Genomic DNA, 21,680 nt, shown 5'->3' with positions numbered 1-21,680 from the left:
GTATAGACTACAGGGTCTAAGAAGTGGTTAAACTGGAGGGATATTGAGCATTGCCAAATATAAGTATTCTGCGGAACCCCTGGACTTGCATCACAGAACCCTAGAGTGCCATGGCACCCACTTTGAGAAACCCTGGTCTATCATCAGTTGCTGCATGCCAGCAAGGAAACATTCTGAACAATCTGTAAGTTATCTTTCTACCTGGATAATGCTCTGTCAAACAATGCTACTTAGTTACAATAATGGCAACAGATCAACTTGTATCAACTTATGATACAAGTTACCTTAATAGATTGTACCAAGTTTGGGTACTGTACACAATATTCAATCAAAACAAGTGTTTTATAAAGATCTCTACTATTGAATGTGATTCAATTGGAAACGTCGGATATCGCTGCCGATGGAGGCCGATAAAGGAGTGATGACAGGATTTTGATACTTTTGATGCTGATAAGAAAAGCACAATGCTCCACTGCAGGTGGCATCGTTTCGTATACGTTTTGTCCTGATAGAGCCAATAGATGGTGTTATTTAATAATCAGGGAGTGGCCTGCAGTTGAATGTGAAATTATCCATGATGTGGTGAGAGAGAGAGAGAGAGAGAGAGAGAGAGAGAGAGAGAGAGAGAGAGAGACGATGACTAATAAAACTCATCTGTCCCAGACTGTCCGTATAGGTAGGAAGAATCAAGGAGTCTCCGGTAGCTGATGTTGTTGATGACTCACCAAAAACATCAGGTTTCAGGGCACTTTGCCTGGATGAAGACTAATTTATCCTCCGTAGTACAATGGTATTGCTTGCCATGGAGCTGATCTACAATCTAACAACGTGTTGCGATGTGACACATTGTTATCGTGTAGCTCAGCTCTTTAATTTGGCGTCTAAATTAAGCTACAGTAAGACACTTACAACTGATACCCATTCAGTGTCACAGCCACAAACTACAGCAGTATTCCTTGAGCAGGAAGCGGGAGATCACAGTTTTTCTTAAAGACAGTTCCGCAGGGACACAATTTGGGTCCATTTTTGTTCTCCTGAATTCAATTAACACTGAGCATTTCCCTGTACACATCGGCTAGTACGGATCGGTCTCCCCACCCTCCCAAGCTGCGCCGTTAACCCATATACTGTAAACATGACTTCATAAATATCACCTCAACCGTTATGTTCATTTTAAATTGAAGTGAGTGAATTGAGACTAGCTCTGGTATCAAAGCAGTGGAAGCATATGCAGTACAAACGTTAGTTAATGTATAGACCACTGTAAGTGATTTGTTTGTGTGTGGCTAAAATAACTTAAAATAAGTGTTAACTAGCTCTATATACCAATATAGAAATCATTGCTATAGGGTGTTCAATAACAGGGATCTCCTCATCTCTCCAGCTCTTACAGAAAATACATTTTCATTTTTGGATACCAGCTATCAGAAGGAGAGACAACTCAAATTGGAAGTGATGAAACATAAAGAAGACGCAATTTGGAACTGGAATGCTATACAACATTGAGGCTGATAAATTATCTTTGTGGGCGTTCTCTCTGCTGGATAAAACAGTAAACTGGTATGATTATTAGAGCGAGAGAAGGGGAGACTCCTGTTACTGAACAAACATTCTATAGCCTGAATACAGTCAGAAACCAGTATATAGAACTTTTGAACAACAGTGTTTTGGTTTGTTTTTGTTTACACACACATATCACTTTAACACAGCACAAGAGTGTACAAAATGGAACCAAATAGATTGGTTCCAGTTTGTATATTCGTTAGATTAATAGTGAGGATTTCACCGCATAGCATAGCTTCACTGACTCTTCCTTCTTTTCTTGCCCATGCCGCATGCAGCCTGTTTCCATGGGAGACCAGACAGTCCAGATGGATTGTTGGAGTGCTTGCAACCACCCACCAACACGCGCACACACACAAGCATGCACGCACGCGCACGTGAAAGTGTACCCACATAAAGTAAAGACCCAATCAATCACGGGCAAACCGTGTGTGTGTGTGTGTGTGTGTGTGTGTGTGTGTGTGTGTGCATTTGGGTCTGGGTTTGTGTGCATAAGTTGTTGAGTTTGTCTTATTTGTGTACATGTCTTAAAGTCTGTCACGGCACCTGAGTGTATGTGTGTATTTGTGCGTTCATGCGAGATTGCGAGTGTGTATGTGTGTGTGTGTGTGTGTGTGTCATAACCAACCTTCCCAGACTTCAAAGTCCTTGAAGGCGAGCTCAGAGCCCGAGTCGTCCAGTAGCACCTCTCCGTTGAGTGTGAAGATCATGGTGTGTTCGTTCATGTCCACCATGCAGCCCACCACGTCCCCCGCGCCACACGAGCGGCCAAAGTGCTCGTTGCCCTGGTGCCAAAGCTGGGCCTGCATGGGCAAAGACAAAACACACAGTGGGCATTAATGCAGCATGTACATGTAGCAACACGCATGCGGCGCCGTGATAGCCTGGCATGGCCAGACTAATATCACTGCGTAGACATAAAGGCCCTTTCCCAATTATCCTCTTCTCCATGGCCCTTAGCCCTTCCCCTTGCTGATGCACGTTCACGTGAGGAGGAAGGGTTTTCTCAATTCTCTTTGGAGCGAGGGGTAGTGACAAAGGTTAGGGCTAGAATCCCCTTCAAACCAAGTGACATCGCGACGGGACTTAAAACGGAGGGAGATCACAGAGGGCTGAAAGGCGGACGAGGTAAGAAGCCTTTTTTGTCCTTTATTATGGAAAAATATGATAATAACCAATATTATTTGAATGTATTAACAATCTGCATCGCCAAAAACATCGCAAACTCTAGCAAAGGTTAACGTTACCTCACGTGAACTAACGATATGCTACGGCGTTGCATTCATACAACGTTACCGATTTATTTGGCATCTGCACTTTATTCTTTTTTATTTACCGCCGGTGCCCCGGTGGAACAACTCGGATGCAAGCTATCTTAACTAGCAGGCATCAGTCCGACCCCCCAGACCACGATATGTCAACATTCTGCAGTTTTGGAGCTCATAAAAGCCGTGAAATAGCCTACTGTACCTACATAACGCTGTTGCTGCATAACGTTGGCTACTCGCTGCAGTGATAGCTGGTAGTTGCAAAACTTACATAACTAATTAGCAATGGTGTTGTTTTTTCCCCCAGGCAAACCAGCTATGGAACAGACTGCAAGCTGCTGTACAGCCTGTACATTGGATGGAGATGAATCACGATGGCATTTTCATTGATAGAAAATGACTCTGTTCTTAATGATATTAAAAACAATGAACACAGTGACCACAGCCCCTTCTTTCTATACTGTAAATAGTTTTTCCTTTTTCTAACCCTGTATACATATGATATATATCTGTACCAATTCTATACAAACTGTTAATACAATAATCAATGAATCAGGTACACTCAACGCTCAAACTGTTAATACAATAATCAATGAATCAGGTACACTCAACGCTCAACTGTTGAGCAGGTGTCAGAATGAGCTATTCTGAATTACATTCTGCATGGTGGGCTACCAAGATGAGACAAAATTACAATATATTTATTTCATCATAACCACAGCAATGTTATATTTACGTTCCATCGCTTCTCCCAAATTAGCCGATCTACAGCTTATGGAAAGTGGTTTCCAAAGTGTGTTATGGGGACCCCCAGGGGTCCTTGAGAGTTCCAGGGGGTCCCCAGCTAAATGATAGTTTGTACACTCTCAGAGTTAATTAACATTGATTTTACAATATAAATTGGGGGTCCCAGAGACAGAAATGCCATCAAAAGGGGGTCCATGGACTAATGCATGTCACACTGGCGGTCCGTGACACTGCTAGATTCGTAAAAATCTATGGGGTCCTTGGCATATCTCTTCAAATGGGGGTCTGTGGGATAATTAGTGTCAATTTGGGGGTCCTTGACATGAAACAGTTTGGGGACCTTCTGGCCTGTAGTGAGCTTGCAGATCAGCTATTTTCTGAGAACAGGTTGTATATCAATATATTATATCACATGTCAATATCTGCAAGGGACGTTCAATATTTAGGGACGTTCCAATTCCTGGGGGGATGATTTATCCCCCTACCCCTTGACACTCATTATGTAGGGGCAAGGGGAAGGGGCAAGGGCTGAGGGGTAGGGTTAAAATAGGAATTGGGAAAGGGCCTAAGTCTCTAGAACTTCGGTGTGGAAGATTTATTTCCAAGGGGTGGTTACAAACAGAACGTCGCAGCAAAAATAGTGGGCTCTGATTGGTCACCCACAACTCTGGGGCGAGCGAAATATAATTAAAACTGAGGAGTGCCAAACCAATCTCTGCAGGGATTTATTTTTTCCTGTTACAGGGGAAAAAAATGTTTCTAGGCTAGCGCCCTGAAGCAAATGCACGGCTGGCAGTTGGACACGTGTGTGCAAATTAAGTGACAACTGGCATTATGCTGACCAAGTGGGAGAGTCTGGATTATATATATTTTTTCTTTTTGCCTTTGTTGATAGTTATTAGTGAAGACAGACAGGAAAGTGGAAGGGAGAGAAGGGGAGAGACATGCAGCAAAGATGATTTACTGTTATGCCCAGTAGCCATTTTGTTGTGTGTACAAATCACCCAACTGTAATCAGCCATGATAATTTCAGGAATGCGATCACGTGAGATTTATGTGTGGTGGTCTGTGGGTAATCACTATATGTGACTCTTTTTGATGTCTGAAATCGAAATGTAAATATGAAATAAATGCTTAAAATGTAGCTAACCTGTTTTCCCAACTCTGCAAGAGTTGGGTTTTCTGAAAGACATTACTCAATAAGTAATATCTCCAAAACTGGTGGGCCAAACTGAACAACCAATGACTTAGCCTCGGTCAGAAGCGGTCACATATGATGTCTTTTGCGTGGCCTCTAGTCTGACGAAGAGCATGTCGTCCGAAACGTCTTGAGCCTTCTAGTGAGGTTAAAGCTACAATCCGGGGCTTAATTTAATGACTAGAACATTATTAGAACCAATCTGTATGCTGTGGAATGCTATGGTATGTTATTACTATGTCTTAGGATATAGAACAAAATCATCTACCGGTACTCATACACAAGATAGGTAACAATAAAGGAAACAAAAGTATATGCAGTGAAGACTTTGCAGCAATTTAAGGAACAATGTTCTAAAATCTAAGAGGTCACAGTGACCTTGATCTTTGGCCACCTACTTCTAATCAGTTCATCCTTGAGTCCAAGTGGACGTACATACAGAAGATGGACATACAGAAGGAGGGACAACCCAGAACAGCAGAGGCATACACAAAATATAAAACGCAGCCACCAGTTACCTTGAAGCCATCAAACACAAAGGCCTGCTCATCAGATCCAAGCTCCAGGTCGGGTAGACAGCCTGGCCTGGCCCAACCCACCCTCATCTCACCTCCTGTTATCACCTGGAAGGAGAGGAGAGGAGAGGAGAGGAGAGGAGAGGAGAGGAGAGGAGAGGAGAGGAGAGGAGAGGAGAGGAGAGGAGAGGAGAGGAGAGGAGAGGAGAGGAGAGGAGAGGAGAGGAGAGGAGAGGAGAGGAGAGGAGAGGAGAGGAGAGGAGAGGAGAGGAGAGGAGAGGAGAGGAGAGGAGAGGAGAGGAGAGGAGAGGAGAGGAGAGGAGAGGAGAGGAGAGGAGAGGAGAGGAGAGGAGAGGAGAGGAGAGGAGAGGAGAGGCCAAAAAAGCATTACCAACCGTATTAACATGATACATCAGCAGCCTGTTACAATTGGACGCCAACACCACTACCATCATCCTCATCATCATCATCATCACAACTCGTCGTACCTCAAATTCAAAATACCACTTCCCAGCGTTGACGCTGTACGTCTTCTCTGCTCGGAAGATGCGGAACCTCTCTTCAGACAAGGTGCTGAGGTCTGCTCTAGCCGCTGTGTGTGTGTGTGTGTGTGTGTGTGTGTGTGTGTGTGTGTGTGTGAGAGATGGAGAGAGATGGGGGGGGAAACAGGATCAATTAAAATTTACAAATAGCAAATAGCTGAGCTCCTGTACAAGCTTGCATTGTGAGATTGCAGATTTGCAATTTTTGCTATAATTAAAAATATATATAATATCATGCCCAAAATACACTAGGAATGCCAGGTTGATATACCGTATCTATGTTCACACATCACTATAAGCTTCTGGTGGTCACTGTGGGAGAACGGATACAACTAATTCCTATCTACAGTTCCAATAGAGGTAGTACCCGCCGGGCTGCCAAAATGATTAATTCTCCTAGCCAGCAAACCAGGAAATATCTGAATAAATGAATGGACTTGTGCCGACTGCTTTGTTTGCGAGCGAAATGTAAATGTATTCTAATGATTTGTTTGTGGGGGGATTAAATAGAGGCGTCCATGCCCTCGACACAAATGACCGGCACACCCAGCTCACAGAGAATTACTCTGCCAGGAGTCATTAGCGATCAATGGCAACACAATGCGACTGGGCGTAATTAACTAAACACAGCTAGTCGAACCCACAATGATGCTGCGATATGCAATATACACCCATTGAGACCTGACGCCGATTCTACAAATGCCATCAAATTCAGTAGTTCGCACACTTTTTCGCACACACTTCTTTCAAAAATGTAAAAAAAATGTGCTGTGCTGCGAGCTAGTATATCTGCAATTTTTGAATAGCCAACGCAATAATCTAAAATGACACAGATGCTTTCCCAGTCTTAATGTGTTAGATAAGCTAGGTAGACATTGCTAACAATTCTGATTTCTGACTGTAAGATCACTGGTTTGATCCCACAGTAACGCTGTGATGTACGTTCACCTTTTGACCCAAATATCAGAGCTCTATGTAGACTCAGTCATTATAAATGTATAGTGAATAAAATAATCACTGCTAAAATGCCTTATAGCCTCGCCCTCGCGTAGCCAACCTTCGTCTGCCTTTGCAATGCATTATTGCCCCAGGCAGATTAAGTCCGGCCCCTCTCAATTGTGGGAGGACCGAAACGGTGACGAGTCAACCAGATTACTCTGCAACCAGGCTATATCCAACCAGGGCCCAGTATTCAAATATGGGGCGGGCCGTGGGACATTGCGAGAAAAATAAAATCTAATACTGAGAGGGACGAGACTAATATCCACGCACTGATATTAGTATCGCTACGCTAAAAATGCCTGGCATGAGAATGTTACATCCGAGTCAGACCACATGGCCTTGGCTCAGAGAGCATTTTGTACCACCTAATGTGGAACTTGTGATTTATTCCAGTTCAAGTATTGGTGATTAATCAATAGTGCCTCAGCCTGTTTAGATTGCTCCAAGCAGCCAGCCTAACATCAGTTAGAGGAGGCCGTTAGCTAGCATGCCGGAGAAAGACATTAAAACACACGCATGCACGCACATACACACACACTCACACAGACACACACACACACACACACACTCTCTCTCTCACACTCTCGCACATGCATGCACAAATAAATAAGCAAACACACACACACACACACACACACACACACACACACACACACACACACACACACACACAGAAAAGCGGGTATCAAAGTGATTCATGGGTGTCTGCCTACATAGCCCAGCCATCCTCCACTGCAGTAATATGGCGATAAATCCAATCATGGCATAAGAGAAGAATCACACAGTATGAAATATGGCCCATCATAAACAAACCAACAGACATCCCGGGTTTGTTTTTGTAAGCGGGTTAGACATTCTTCACAGATGCCACTTGTGGTGGCATTGTAATCCCAGATCCCCCAAAACAGCACAGGTTCAAATCCCATCAATACAGTCCCTTTAGACCAGTCGAGACCCGGACATTTGTGGGTTGTGGACCCATTTTTATGGGTCGTAAATATAAATATATATTTCTTTCTCTGTTTTCCAACATTTAAAAACTAAAACATAGTATTATTACTTTAAAATATTAGCATTTTCTTATCATAATTTTTCCATTGCAATTCTCAGAATAGTGACGCCATGTGGTTAAGCTGCAGGGTATAGCTTACCATGGTCCTGGTCTGGTGCCTCCAAGTTGAAGCCATAGCCCAGTAGAGTCCTGACCGCCTCCCTCAGACTGTCCTTGTTGGACTTCTTGGTTCTCTCGTCCAGGAGAACGTAGGGGACCAGCCTTGGGTTACGACGATTCTTCACATCCTATAAGGGAAGGAGACGGAGGAGGAGGAGGAGGAGAAGAAGAAGAAGAAGAAAACTATGATGATGTACTAAAATGCACATTTGAGAATCATTTGAAACATTGTATTACACTTTTGTCAAGCAAATCAACTTTAGTCAACTAAAACTAGACTAAAACTCAAACCCCCCAGATTACTAAAATGTGACCAAAACTAAATGGAATTTAATTCAAAAAGACTGACTATAACTAAATTCAAATTCAAAATTAAAATGGACAAGGAGAAGACGCACTACATAGACTAGGAAAAAGAAGAAGAGCTGTTGGATTTCAGGCTGAATTATTTCTGATTGCAGATGTTCAACAACAGCTTGTTGTACTGGATATTCTAACGTACCATATGGCTGGCCACCATTAGGAAGTTCACACATTAAACAGCACTGATATTATAAAACTAGACCGTTTTCTCCCCACCTTCATTTATTTTTCTTCAATACAACTAATTGTTCATTTGTGTAAATATTCATTATTCATTATTATAAATATTATATGGCACATTATTACAAGAAAGTAGAAGATGTATTGGGAGTGTAACTGTAAGCCCCTTTTAAATGCTCGTGTGATCCCTCGTGTGGGGGGGGGGGGGGGGCTGTTAGTGCTCAGGGACACTTCCAAATAAACTGGGTGGGTGAGCCAGGTGTTAAAATGGCAACCTTCCTATGCCAATTAAGGCGGCCTCTCTACCCATTCAGCTACAGTCTTCCCCAATAGGATGTTCTGAAGTATACACCAGCAAAACGTTTTTAGACAGATGCCAGTTTCATTGTTTACCTGATATCCAGTCTCTTTGAGGCTCTCCACGTTTCTTTCTGCACTCTATTCATGTACTTATTTACCTTGCTTATTGACTAGAGAGTTCAATAAACACCTGCAAGTTGCTCTGGATAAGAGCTTCAGCTGAATGAATTGTACTTGCAATCAGCGATCTGTATCGGCATTAACAAGTGCTTATTAAACGCTTATCATTGTCATGAAAGATCCAATCTGATTCGCTGTACCTTGTTAGATACAATTAGGGTACATTTGGTGATGTCGTGATCGTGACAGAATACTGCCGTCAGGGGAAACAAAAACCAAGAACGAATAAAAAGCGACCCATCCGTCCAGAATTGTCCATCAAAGTCATGCAACGTTGAAAGCTTCTCGGCAGGGAAAACAGCAGGGAGGTTATCGACAGCGCCGATGGCTGCTCTGCTGCATTAGATGGCTGCTCTGCTGCATTAGATTGCAATCTCATTCGAGCTGAACAGTCACATTGTCCGCGGTGGATCAATCAGTATTGCACAAACATCACACACGTCCTTCCCGAAGGCAGGAGAGCACTGAACTAAGACTGTGATTGGAATTCAGAATTCTGGTGATGCAAGGTTACTGCAAAGTTTGTCAAGAAATTTAAATAATTGATTAGTATTAATAATTCAAAATATGCGCCTCGTTGACTTACAACACTTCCTGTTGATTTTACTATTTGAAGATCTAGAGTTCAATTACATTTTTACTACTGACACTAATGTATTTATGTATTTGTGACATGCTTGTAGTACAGTTTAGTCTCAATGTCTTGACTGTATCATTAATCAGCCCAGAGTACTCTAGGAGACAGTCTACCAACAATCAGTGTCCACATCCCCCACCCCCAAAAATTACTACTTGCTGCCTGTCTCAGTGTTATATTTAAATTTACTTCCCAGAACTCAGATAGTGCACTGCTCAACCTGTCAGACAGTTTCAGTGTGTTCAGTGTGTGTGCAATGTGTGCATGCGTGTGCTACTGTTCATGAATAATTATGTAAATCAAATTCTTCTTTACTCCTTCCACTTCTTTTTTTTTTTTTTAAGATATTTTTTTTGCGGCTTACGCCTTTTATTGATTTTTTAAGGGACAGATAGTAGGCTGACAGGAAACGGGAGAGAGATGGGGGGATGACATGCGGTAAAGGCCGTGTCGGGTTCGGGAGTCGAACCCGCGGCACACCGCGACTGGATCTCTCTCTCTCTCTCTCTCTCTCTCTCTCTCTCTCTCTCTCTCTCTCTCTCTCTCTCTCTCTCTCTCTCTCTCTCTCTCTCTCTCTCTCTCTCTCTCTCTCTCTCTCTCTCTCTCTCTCTCTCTCTCTCTCTCTCTCTCTCTCTCTCTCTCTCTCTCTCTCTCTCTCTCTCTCTCTCTCTCTCTCTCTCTCTCTCTCTCTCTCTCTCTCTCTCTCTCTCTCTCTCTCTCTCCTCTCTCTCTCTCTCTCTCTCTCTCTCTCTCTCTCTCTCTCTCTCTCTCTCTCTCTCTCTCTCTCTCTCTCTCTCTCTCTCTCTCTCTCTCTCTCTCTCTCTCTCTCTCTCTCTCGGCTGTTGCCAATAACATTAACCAAGCATAATGTTTCTTCTACTGTATGTATTTGCTGGTTTTACATATACTTTTGGTTGGTCCCAGTGATATAGGCCAGCATCATAATATTATAGCATAAGCTTAAGACATTGACATCCATTTGTGTGTAAAGTATTCTCAGAGTACTCCTAGCTGGGCCGGGCCCATATTTAACGGCGGTTTTAAACGAAAGGGAACGTCACGCGGGCCAAAATAATTCCCATCTCGGAGGCCAAGATGCAACTACGTACATCGTTAAGTCATCTTTCTGCTGATTTAATTCAACCTCAAGCACCGAACACATACAGTACAGCACTGTATACACAAGCTAAATGTATACTACATCACCCAACACTATCACCTTGGGTCCAGGATAAAAACATAATCTCGATAGGAGAAATGAATGGGTTTTCTATCTGTGGCCACCGCAAAATGGCCAGCATGGCTATGCTCTACTGAGCGCTGTCGGGATATGGCGGAACGGGAGATTCACATCATGTGTGTACAGCAGAAAAACGTGTACTGTAGCAACTGCGTGGCGCAATCATGTGAGTATGTATGTACTGTATGTTTACGGTATCTTGTTGGATTGAAGGATTAAAGCAGCTCTAAAAGAAACTAGCAAGGTAAATTAACCCATTTAGACCCGAGGACGCATCTGTGTCACCTTATAGCGTTTAACCACTTTAACCATTATTTGAAATTGACCAAATACATATCATTTTGGGGGTCCTTGACAATGAAAAGGTTTGAGAACCGCTGACATAGAAACATAGGTATTTCAGAAAACTGTCATGATTTAGAAGACATTTTGTATAATCTGGCCTCAGGTCTTAATGGCTGGTGTATGCAGTATATATATATAATAATGATGGCACACTCACACACACCTGTTGGATCCCGTAGGTCCAGCCCTGGCGTATGCGGTCTCGTGCCCAGACATTGTGTGCGTTCTCAGCCAGTTTGTCCACCATGGCCTCCTGGGTTGAGGCCAGTTTAATGTGACCCAGATCCATGGGTGCAGGCTTGTAACCACCAGACAACTCGTAGCTAGAAGAGAAGAAACAAGATTCATCTGAACCACTTTCAACCTGTGTGTCCCTATTTTGGCCATGTCATTATAGGTACACAAATAAGCAAAAGGATTGTGTTGCGATTGTGAGCTTGTGGATTGCCTATTTGAGCTATTTTTTAAATGAGAGCATAAATGGACCCAGATTACCCTATAAAGTATCAGTGGATTCAAAGGCATAGTCCACTCGTACAAAGGTTTTATACAGTACATACTGTATGTATGTATGTATAACGCTGTCTCTTGGTGCCCAAGACAAATGTCTCCTCTGAGACAATAAAGGCTAATTTAATTGAATTTTCACATTGGCCTGTTATAGTGCCACCAGGAGGCCACAACCTGACCTGCCCTGGTGGAGACCTGTGCCCCGAGGGTCACTTTATCTAGTTGTAAATTGTGAAGGTTATAAAACATAGAAATAAATCTAATGTCTGTGACTTACGTTGAGGCCAGTTTCATGCTCTTAACCTTCTGAACAGCATGTTCATCAGCTAGTCCAACATGGCAACCGAGGGCCAGTAGAGTTCTGAAAGACGCGCACACACACACACACACACACACACACACACACACACACACACACACACACACACACACACACACACACACACACACACACACACACACACACACACACACACACACACACACACACACACACACACAAAAAGGTTAATCAATCAAGATCAGTGTGGGGTGTGTGAGGTGGTGCTTTTGAAACGGTCCCACTATGACACACTCAATGAGTCCAAATCAAATATGATGTATAGGAGAAGGAAAGAAAAAAACAGACGCCTAATGGACAGTTTCATCCTGCCAGCTCGTTAGACAGCAGGCCATTTAATTACATCCCAACCAGGAGCCTGCCACCTGTCACCTAGACTCAAGTCACAAAGTTATGCTACATTTACATAGCACGCTGTCAAATTCTCAGTGTTCATTTACGCCTACGTTTGGTTATATTCATTTGCACGCTCTTCAGAGTTAAAAGAACACCAAGGATTTTACTGTGCACAATAGCAAGCCTACAAGTGCTGTGGATGCTACGTGTACTGTATGTGAGCTTGTAGGTCTGTTATTTTCTGTGTTTTGCTCTCTCTGTCTCCATCTCTCTCTCTCCCTTGCTAGAGATGCACGCCATAAACCTGATTTCAGGGCCTCTCTGTGGAGCAGTGGTTCTCAACCTGTGGGTCGAGACCCCCAGGAGGTCACAAGGCGTATTTTCACAATAGTTATCTGTGGAACCGAGTCAAAGTCGGTGTGCGTGCGTGCGTGCCATCGACTTTATGCATGACCATACGGTCCCCATGAGGTCTCATGACATCAAAACAGGAGGTGTCCATAACCAACATTCGGCAAAAATAGCAGATCTAAAAGATCGTAGATCGGCTATTTTCGGACGGTTTTCTTAGTCCCACTGAAAATGAAATGCTGTTTACTCCCACTTCATCCGGCAATATTACCGTCTAGTTCTGCATAATCCAGAAATATTTCCATTGGGATCCAAAAACATTACAAACAGAAACAGAAACAGACCAGACCAGACCAGACCAGACCAGACAGACAGACAGACAGACAGGGACCGGGACCCGACCCGACCCGACCAGACCAGACCAGGACAGACAGACCAGACAGACCAGACAGACAGACAGACAGACAGCGACACAGTGGCCTTGGGTGCACATATTGCTTAACAGAAGGTTATTAAATATAAGCATTATGTGTACACATAATGCGTAACGTAATATAGAATTGCTGTTGTGTGTGTACTACACACACAACAGCAATTCTATATTACGTTCTCCGCTGCATTTAGCCATACGATGAACACACATGCTTCATGTGTGCTACAGTACATCCAGAGTATTGTGGTGCGATGCAGGATCGTTTTTGACCAGGCATTCCCGCCTGCAGGCATTTCAACTGTTGGGTCTCATGGGATCCCAATCCCAATGCATGGCCAAATACAGTATACTGTATGCTGTAGCCCTGGCCTAGAGGACCCCAGTTAATTAAGTATATAGGGTATAAGAGGTTACCATCCATCCATCTATATACTAGTTAATATTTGTTCCTACTCTCACCTACTGTATGGCCATGAAGTGTGGGTCATGACTGAAAGAACAAGCTCATGGATAAAGCTCCATCTCCCTTAGGGTCAGAGGTTCGTTCCCCCGGGGGAGACTCTGAGAAGAGCTGCTCCTCCCTTACATGGAAAGGTCATGGAGGTCAGACCAACCACCAGAGAGGAGGATTATATCTCTACGCTGGCCTTAGAACGCCTCGGGATCTCTCAGTATCAGTGTTGATTCTATCCACTGAAAAACTATGATGAAAAACTACCTTTTATCACAGAGGAAAATTTTATAAAAAGTAAGGTATTATGACTAAAACTAAGACTAAAATATATTGACCATTTCGTCAACAAATAAAAACAATATTAAAATGTTGGAGGGACTAGTAGAGAATTTCATGTTTGGTTGCACTCAGGTGTTGTGTTCTGTAAACAGCAGATCTACAAGCTCACAAGTCGCGCTGCGATGCATTGTGAGCTTGTAGATCTGCTATTTTCAGCACACAACCAATTGTAAAATCAGCCAATCAGACCCGACAACATACATTTTCACTAAAACACTAAAACATTTCAGATAACTAAAATATAAAAATAACTGAAATTTTATTCAAAAGACTTGGCTCGGGGGAAAGTCTGGGATTCTCTGCTGGAACTGTTACCCCCGCGACCCGACTCCAGGTAAGTGGGATGAAGATGGATGGCTGGATGGACGGATGAATGCCATGCGTTTAGTTTTGTGTTGGTGTAACAAGCGAGGCCTACTTGAGCGTCTCCAGGGACATCTGGAGGTTGTAGCTGCGCTCTTGCTCGGGAAGCTTGGAAAACTCCACCAGGCACGGATGCTGCCGCTTATTGTCGTCTCGAACCTGAAATACACAAACATACAGTAGGCCAGGGTTCCCCAAAAAAAATCCTCAGGGGCCATATTTTGACTCGGGTACCAGGCTGGGGGCCGAGTTCACACGAGCGAGGTCGAGGTCTTGCCCTGAAAATTCATTTTCAGGGCATTCACCACATTTGAAAAGGATGCCCAGTTGGACATGCATATATACTGACCCCCATTTAATGGGGAACCCTGCAGTAGGCTATGTGCACACGCATGTGTGTGTGCACATAGCCTACTGCAGGGTTCCCCACGTACATCCAGGGAGATGGTAGCTATACAGTAATATGCTCTGTGTTTATTTACCAAAATGGACCCATTTGGTTACATTTGTACAGTCTCAGAGTTCAAGTAACTAACTTTCAGAAGTCTCAGAGTATAATTGTACTGCGTAATAGGAGGTAGCTGTTCAGTTCTAATAGATAGCCAAATCAAATGGAACAGGAGTATTTTTATGGTCCCGGGGGGAGGGAGGGGAAATAGTTCTTGCAGCTTCACCCAGCTGATGGCTGCTCAGACGGCTTTAATGAGGGCATTGAGGGAGCTGTTAGGGGTCTTCTTCAGGCGACATGGACCGGACGAACCCGGGGTCAAACCGCCTACCTTCTCCACCCACCCACTCCCCCCCTATGACTGCCCCCATTAACACCACTCACGGCTCCATAGGTCCAGCCCAGCTCGATCTTGTTCATCACCCACAGTTCATGTATGTTTTCTGCCAGCTTCTCACGGATCCTCTCAAGGTGGGGTGGTAACACAATCTGTACGTACATACACAAACACACACAACATAAGCATGTACAGTACATGATACAGTACCACCAAAGTAACCAAATATAATTGGGATGGTGGATCTTCATATCCATCATCTTTGGCTTGGCTCAGCTGCAAGTTTGAACCGGAGGCACATATGAAAGGTGTTTAAGGTTAAAATTCTGCCGCTAAGCCAATTAAAACGACGCTAGGGGAAACAGGAATGCAATGCACACCTTCTGGAAAAGGGAACTACAGTCTATTGCTTCTACTGTATGTGCATGTGTGTTTACCTGGCTGGTATCTACGGGGACAGGTGTGAAGGTGGCCTGTGACAGAGTGATCATAGGTCCCAGCAGGTCTCTGGTTCCAGTGAGATCCAGTTTGTACTCCTGGCTGTGTTCCACCCTCAGCTTCTCTCTGGGCAGCACCGCCTCGTAACAGGGAGCGTAGCCGGGCGGAGGGAGGAACTTGAACTCCCCGTGACGACCCCCCAGCAAGAAACGCACTCTGAGAGCAGAGCAGAGCAGAGGAGAGACACATCATTATCAGAAGCAGAAGGACAACAAATAAAGAGAAGAGAAGGTCGAAGAGAAGAATCTCCCAAAGCTCTGTGAGAATGCAGCTAAATGCCTGCATTGTAAGTTTAAAATTATGAATTGTAATTTGAATAGAACAGAAGGTAAACATAAGATATACTGTAAACCAGTGCTTCTCAAACTTCATTTCAAGGACCCCTAGCTAATTTACTATGCATTATATCCCAGTGACGCCACGTGCCCCCATAACTCTGAGAGCGTACAAATGGACCATTGGTCAAATTTGTACACTCTTACCAGTCATTTAGCGTAGGACCCCCTGCGACCAGTGCTGTAGCCTACATTAGGAATATGATTATTCCCTGTGTGACATGAATGACATTCCCTGACATGAATGACATTCCCATTCCCTGTTCACTTGATACTATCAACAAAGGCAGAAAAGCCAAAAACAAATCTTAAAAAAAAAAAGCCACGGGGCAGTCTTCAAATGCTCACTTGACCCCTGCAGAGAAGCTGACCACGGGGAAGAACAGGCCGTCAGAGTTGAAGTTCTCGAACATGCCCTGAACCGGCTGGCCGTTGATCCTGAAGGAGATGCTCGGGGCACTCAGGTCCAGACAACAGCTCACCACGTCCTCCACCTTCAACAGGTGCTGGTTGGGAGAGCTGACCGTCCGCGCAACGCAGCCTGCGGGGGAGCACGGGAGAGAGGCGACGAGGGCAATTCAGGCCATTTTCATTTAATTCAGGAATGGAAATATAATTTTATATACAGGTATGGTGGATTTGTGTGCTCACACACGCACACATGTACGCACGTCGGACACTCGCACGCACACACAATATTACACACGCACGCACACACAATATCAGCTGGGATAACAGCTCAATATTTCTCCCAGCCCGAATGCAATTATGTTAAGCTAAGTGGTGTATTATGGTAGCGACAGAATAGCTGTACATCACAGGGCCAAAGCCAGGTGACAGGTTATGAGTGTTCTTTAACAGTATGGTAAATAGTTCAGAGAGACAGAGAGGGTTGACAGAATATAGAAAGACATACTCTAGTCTAGATAATAACACCGAAAACAAGATGAAGATATACTGCATATGGAAATAAACTTAAGAGAGAGACAGAAGAAAGAGATGGAGCAGGGGCGGAAGGGAGATAGAACTGACGGTTAAATAGACGTATTAAAGACAACATACTGTCTGTCACACACACACACACACACACACACACACACACACACACACACACACACACACACACACACACACACACACACACACACACACACACAATATGCAGCAGAGAAATGGCAAGTTAAAAAGGAGAGAACAGAAAATATACAGTATAACATGGTGGTGAACAATTGTGACAGACTGTCACAATTGCCAAAAAAAAGACTATATTTAAGTGTTTAAAATGTTCTGTGGACATGTCGAGCAGCTCATAAAAAAGTACTGGCTTTCACTTCATTGTCACTGTCCACTTGCACCCCCCACCCACCCCTTCCCTTTGACAGTCACCAAAGCAATTCTCCCGGCCTGTATGACTCCTTTGCCAGATGGAAAAAGCAAACCTTTTCCAATACAATTCTATCAGTAAAATCTGCATCACAACAACAATGCGGGTGTCTCTTTGACTACTTTCACATTTCCTGCTTGTCAAGCATCAACCGATGAAAGGTTAGGAGTCGAGTTGACTCTTCCTATTCGCCCGTTTGTCAGTGAAGCTTCAGACAAAAATGGTACTGTGACCAGTACCATAATCATGTCACATGTGAAAGGAGAGAGAGGAGAGAACGAGAAGACAGAGAATATTCTAACAGCTAAGCATGTCTGCCCTGCCCCTCTCTCTCTGTCTTTGTAAATGACACTCCTGAGGACCATTAGCTCCTAGTACCTACATAGGATTGACTTTCACGCACAATTAACCCCCCTTCTTCCTTCTACGAGCCCCCTCTAGTTCCACGCAAACATCCATCCACCCATCCATCCACCCATCCATCCCTATCTCCCTAATTCATCTCATTCTCCCTCCATAACTGTAAGGCTAAAGCCGAAAAACTACAAGGTTGCAGATCATGGTTTTGGTGCACACCGCCAGCATGCAACTTAGGCCCCTTTTCCACTAGCAAGGTGGAACCAGAACTTTCCAGAACCTGAACCTATTTTTTTAGTTCTGGGTTTGTTTCCACAGCGCACAGCGCGGTACGGCACGGTTTCAGACCAGGTTCTCAGAACCTTTTTTCGGCCCTGCTTTTGAGGTAGTACTAACACTGAGTTCTGGGAACCTATGGGCGGGGCCAGCAGCGCTGCTGCTCTCGATTGGTCGAGCTGAGGTGACAGCACCCTGAGCACTGAGGAGACCGGAGCGAGGAGAAGCGCACACAACACAACAGCGCACATTTTAAACTCCTAAGTGCGACACAGCGACAGCGGACACACAGAAAAATAACCTGGAAAAGCACACAGAAACACTATGGCCACGAGAGAGGGAGAGACAGAGCTTGTGTGTGCGTGAGGGAGAGAGAGAGAGCCATAAAGCTGTCGCAACGAGTTGTTTGCTTGCAGTTGTTGTTCTACACAAGAGACAAGACACAAGAGAATACCAGCACTCACGGAACTGTCCTTAAAGGAACTTTATTGTTTCGATTTCCCAGAGTATAATTTTTCAGTTCCTTGTTCCTTGTTCCTTGTATATATATATTACCTTCCTTGTCTGGTTAAATGTGGTAATGTGTAAAAAGGCTGAGTCACACTTGTTGTTCACAGCGCACACCTGACAAAAGATATGAAATATTCAGACTGTACATGACCAAGACATCTCCCTTCAGGAAGGGTATGGGTATTTGTGACATGGGGTACCAGAGCTAAAGGAAACCCTAATAGTAGTGGCTAGTAGTAATAGTATGGCTTTCCCGATGTATTGTGCAGGAGGCCATCCAACTGGCTTATGCCAGTACAGGGTTTCAGCCTCCTGAAGGCCTTAGGACCCAGGGTGCTGCCATACCCTGGCATATAAAAATATGTTCATATTATTGGTTTAAAAAAGTACAATAAAGCAAATAAATGTGAAAATAGACAATCTACAAGCTCACGTGTCTCATCAAGCTTGTAGTTTGTCTATTTTCAAATGACCGAAATGTATTCAAGTACAATACTATATACAGCTACTTTCCACCACTGTTGAATAATAACCAGTCATTATTTAAACATGAATATCTCTGTATTCCGGGACCCCCCCGGCCGTGCCAAGGGGGGGGGGGGCCTGCCGGCTGAGCTACTCAGCAGTGGGGGAATGGGGGTGGGGTGTGTATGGGGGGGGGGGGGGGGGGGTGGCAGACTTAACAGGTTCTTGAAAGTTCTGGGTTCTGGTTATATGGAAACAGAAGCAGAACTTGGTTCTGGAACTTCACAGGTTCCTGGTAGTTCTGGGATCTGGAAAGTTCTAGTTCTGGTTCTTGTTCCACCCCATAGTGGAAAAGAGGCCTAAGACAGTCATAATTCCAATCCAGAACCAGAACCCTAAACATACCCTCTGAATGTTTAAAAGCCTTACCACACCTTCTAATTGTAAAGCTATCTCTCATGGTCATTTCATGATAATTGTGGGGACGTGATCCTCACAATTATAGTAATACAAGCAAATACACGCACGCCACGCACACACACGCGCGCGCACGTGCATATACGCCAGGGGCGTGGGAAAACATCAGATGCCATGTCGTCCTGAGCAGCTGCTCCCTCTAGGGTGCGATCGTTAACAGGCAGACATGTTTAACATTTCATGGCGTTCCTGTGAAGAGTAATGCCTACTGTAAATTTAAGCTCCGTCGTATGACGGTGTCACACAGCCGGAAAAAGCTGATCTGCAAGCTCGCAACGTGTCGCAGATGCAGCGTGCTGTGAGCTTATAGATCTGATACTTGCCGGCACGTCACACCGTCGCACAACAAAGTACAAACTAACCATTATACTAATGGAGTCTGCACGGGGGTCCTTCTGCTGTTACTATGGGTGCCAGAATAGATCACAGGGGGAACATGTGCAGCTTTTCCTGAAGCTAAATGTTCATTAACGTTGACGTGCGTGCGTGCGTGCGTGCGTGCGTGCATGTGTACGAAAAATAAAACATAATGCAGTCAGCCCACTCGTACCGCTCATAGAGAGGATTAACGAGGGTTGCTCTGTTTCAGGAGATAAGCCTACGGACTAGACTAACAACTGAGCTCCCAACGGTGGCTTTTATTTAGTTTGACTGTCTGAAGGGTGCATGAGTTATGTGGCTGTCAAGTTTGTCTCTGTCATTCTTTCTCTCTTTCCCCCACTAATTCTTAAACACCTACCCGGTCTCGCTCGCTCACACGCACGCACGCACTCAGATTAATGTCTCATTGTAACACCACAGTTGGCTCTGGACTTCTTTATAAGTGTCATATTCAGCTGTGTGGTGAATAAGAACTGCCTATTCCTTTCTCATACACAGCTACGGTACAGTACAATGCCTGCCTCTTCCCCACACAGCTCTCTCTCTCTCTCTCTCTTTTCGTTCTCACACAGTATGAAGTCTGAAGTCAATAACTCTGACAGTTGAATGTGTTGAATGAGACTCACGCCATTTGCTATGGGATATCTTTTGGCCTCACAAGGTAGACTGAACGACTAGAGGCCACCAGCAGATAATTCTCTTTCTCTATCGTGCACACACACACACACACACACACACACACACACACACACACACACAGTACAAGTGTACAGTGTACAGTGTGCCCTATCCTGCAGTGGAGGCCCACTCACTTGGCCCCCATCTCTCTCTCTCTCTCTTTTTTCGACAAATGGACAATTACGGGTCCATTTGGTTCCATTTGTACACTCTCAGAGTTACACACCCGTAAGGAAGCCCCTCAAGGAATGAAGGTCCCTGGACCCCACTTTGAGACACATGTGGTGTAGCAGTCTCCAGTGAGCCGATACGCACATTATCAGCACTTTGACTTTTTTACTCATTAACGTTGGTAACGCATGTGAAGGAAGAGAAGTGGCCCTGTGCATAAAGCCTATTCTGAGCTCTCTCTCTCTCTCTCTCTCTCATTCTTCCTCTGCTCTTCCTCTCTCTCTCTCTCTCTCTCTCGCACACCCCCAGTGGTCCACCCCTCCTCACCAGACCACAGGTGGAGTCCGTCAAAGCCGTAGGAGTACAGGTCGTCTCCGACCCCGTTGCCCCCCCAGCCCTCGCCGCCTCCGGGGTAGGGGGCGTAGCCGTCCGTGTTGGCCCAGCCCAACCTCAGGTGGGTGGCCTCGGCCGTGACGAACGGCGTCGCATGGTCCACGATGAGCTCATAGTACCACTTCCTGTACTGGGCGGAGCCATCGCTGACACCCAGGAAGATGTTGGGACGCATGCTGTGAGAGAGAGAGAGAAAGAGAGAGAGAGAGAGATAGAGAGATAGAGAGAGAGAGATGGACAGAGAGGGAGAGGAAGGGAGAGAGAGGCAGAGAGAAATTCAGAGGGAGAGAAATAGAGACACTGCTTGTCAGGGTGTGTACAAGTAAGGTCATCAGTAGGTCATGCGTGAGTGTGTGTGCATGGATGTGTGTGTGTGTGTGTGTGTGTGTGTGTGTGTGTGTGTGTGCGTGTACTGTGTATGCGTGCTTGCGTGCGTGTGTGTGTGTGTGTGTACTGTGTATACGTGCTTGCGTGCGTGTGTGTGTGTGTGTGTGTGTGTGTGTGTGTGTGTGTGTGTGTGTGTGTGTGTGTGTATGTGTGTACTGTGTATGCGTGCTTGCGTGCGTGTGTGTGTGTGTGCGCGCGTGTACTGT

General features: G+C 44.8%; 1 protein-coding gene across 1 annotated transcript in view; it reads right to left on the bottom strand.

Moving 5' to 3' along the window:
* ryr2a (ryanodine receptor 2a (cardiac)) overlaps positions 1-21,680 on the bottom strand; it is a gene marked incomplete at both ends in the record, with an annotated part of 249,977 nt that overhangs the window by 111,235 nt on the left and 117,062 nt on the right. The window contains 11 exons of the mRNA XM_083787543.1: positions 2,192-2,366; positions 5,295-5,399; positions 5,780-5,883; positions 7,987-8,134; positions 11,415-11,574; positions 12,039-12,122; positions 14,433-14,536; positions 15,210-15,314; positions 15,600-15,816; positions 16,344-16,536; positions 21,022-21,263. Coding sequence (XP_083643669.1) covers positions 2,192-2,366; positions 5,295-5,399; positions 5,780-5,883; positions 7,987-8,134; positions 11,415-11,574; positions 12,039-12,122; positions 14,433-14,536; positions 15,210-15,314; positions 15,600-15,816; positions 16,344-16,536; positions 21,022-21,263 — 1,637 coding nt within the window. The remainder of the gene's footprint in view (positions 1-2,191; positions 2,367-5,294; positions 5,400-5,779; positions 5,884-7,986; positions 8,135-11,414; positions 11,575-12,038; positions 12,123-14,432; positions 14,537-15,209; positions 15,315-15,599; positions 15,817-16,343; positions 16,537-21,021; positions 21,264-21,680) is intronic.

The sequence above is a fragment of the Protomyctophum parallelum genome, assembly GCF_964188405.1.
Source record: "Protomyctophum parallelum genome assembly, chromosome: 17".
NCBI lineage: Eukaryota > Metazoa > Chordata > Actinopteri > Myctophiformes > Myctophidae > Protomyctophum > Protomyctophum parallelum.
Note: the sequence above shows the minus strand (reverse complement) of the source record. Positions and strands in the feature narration are given on the sequence as shown.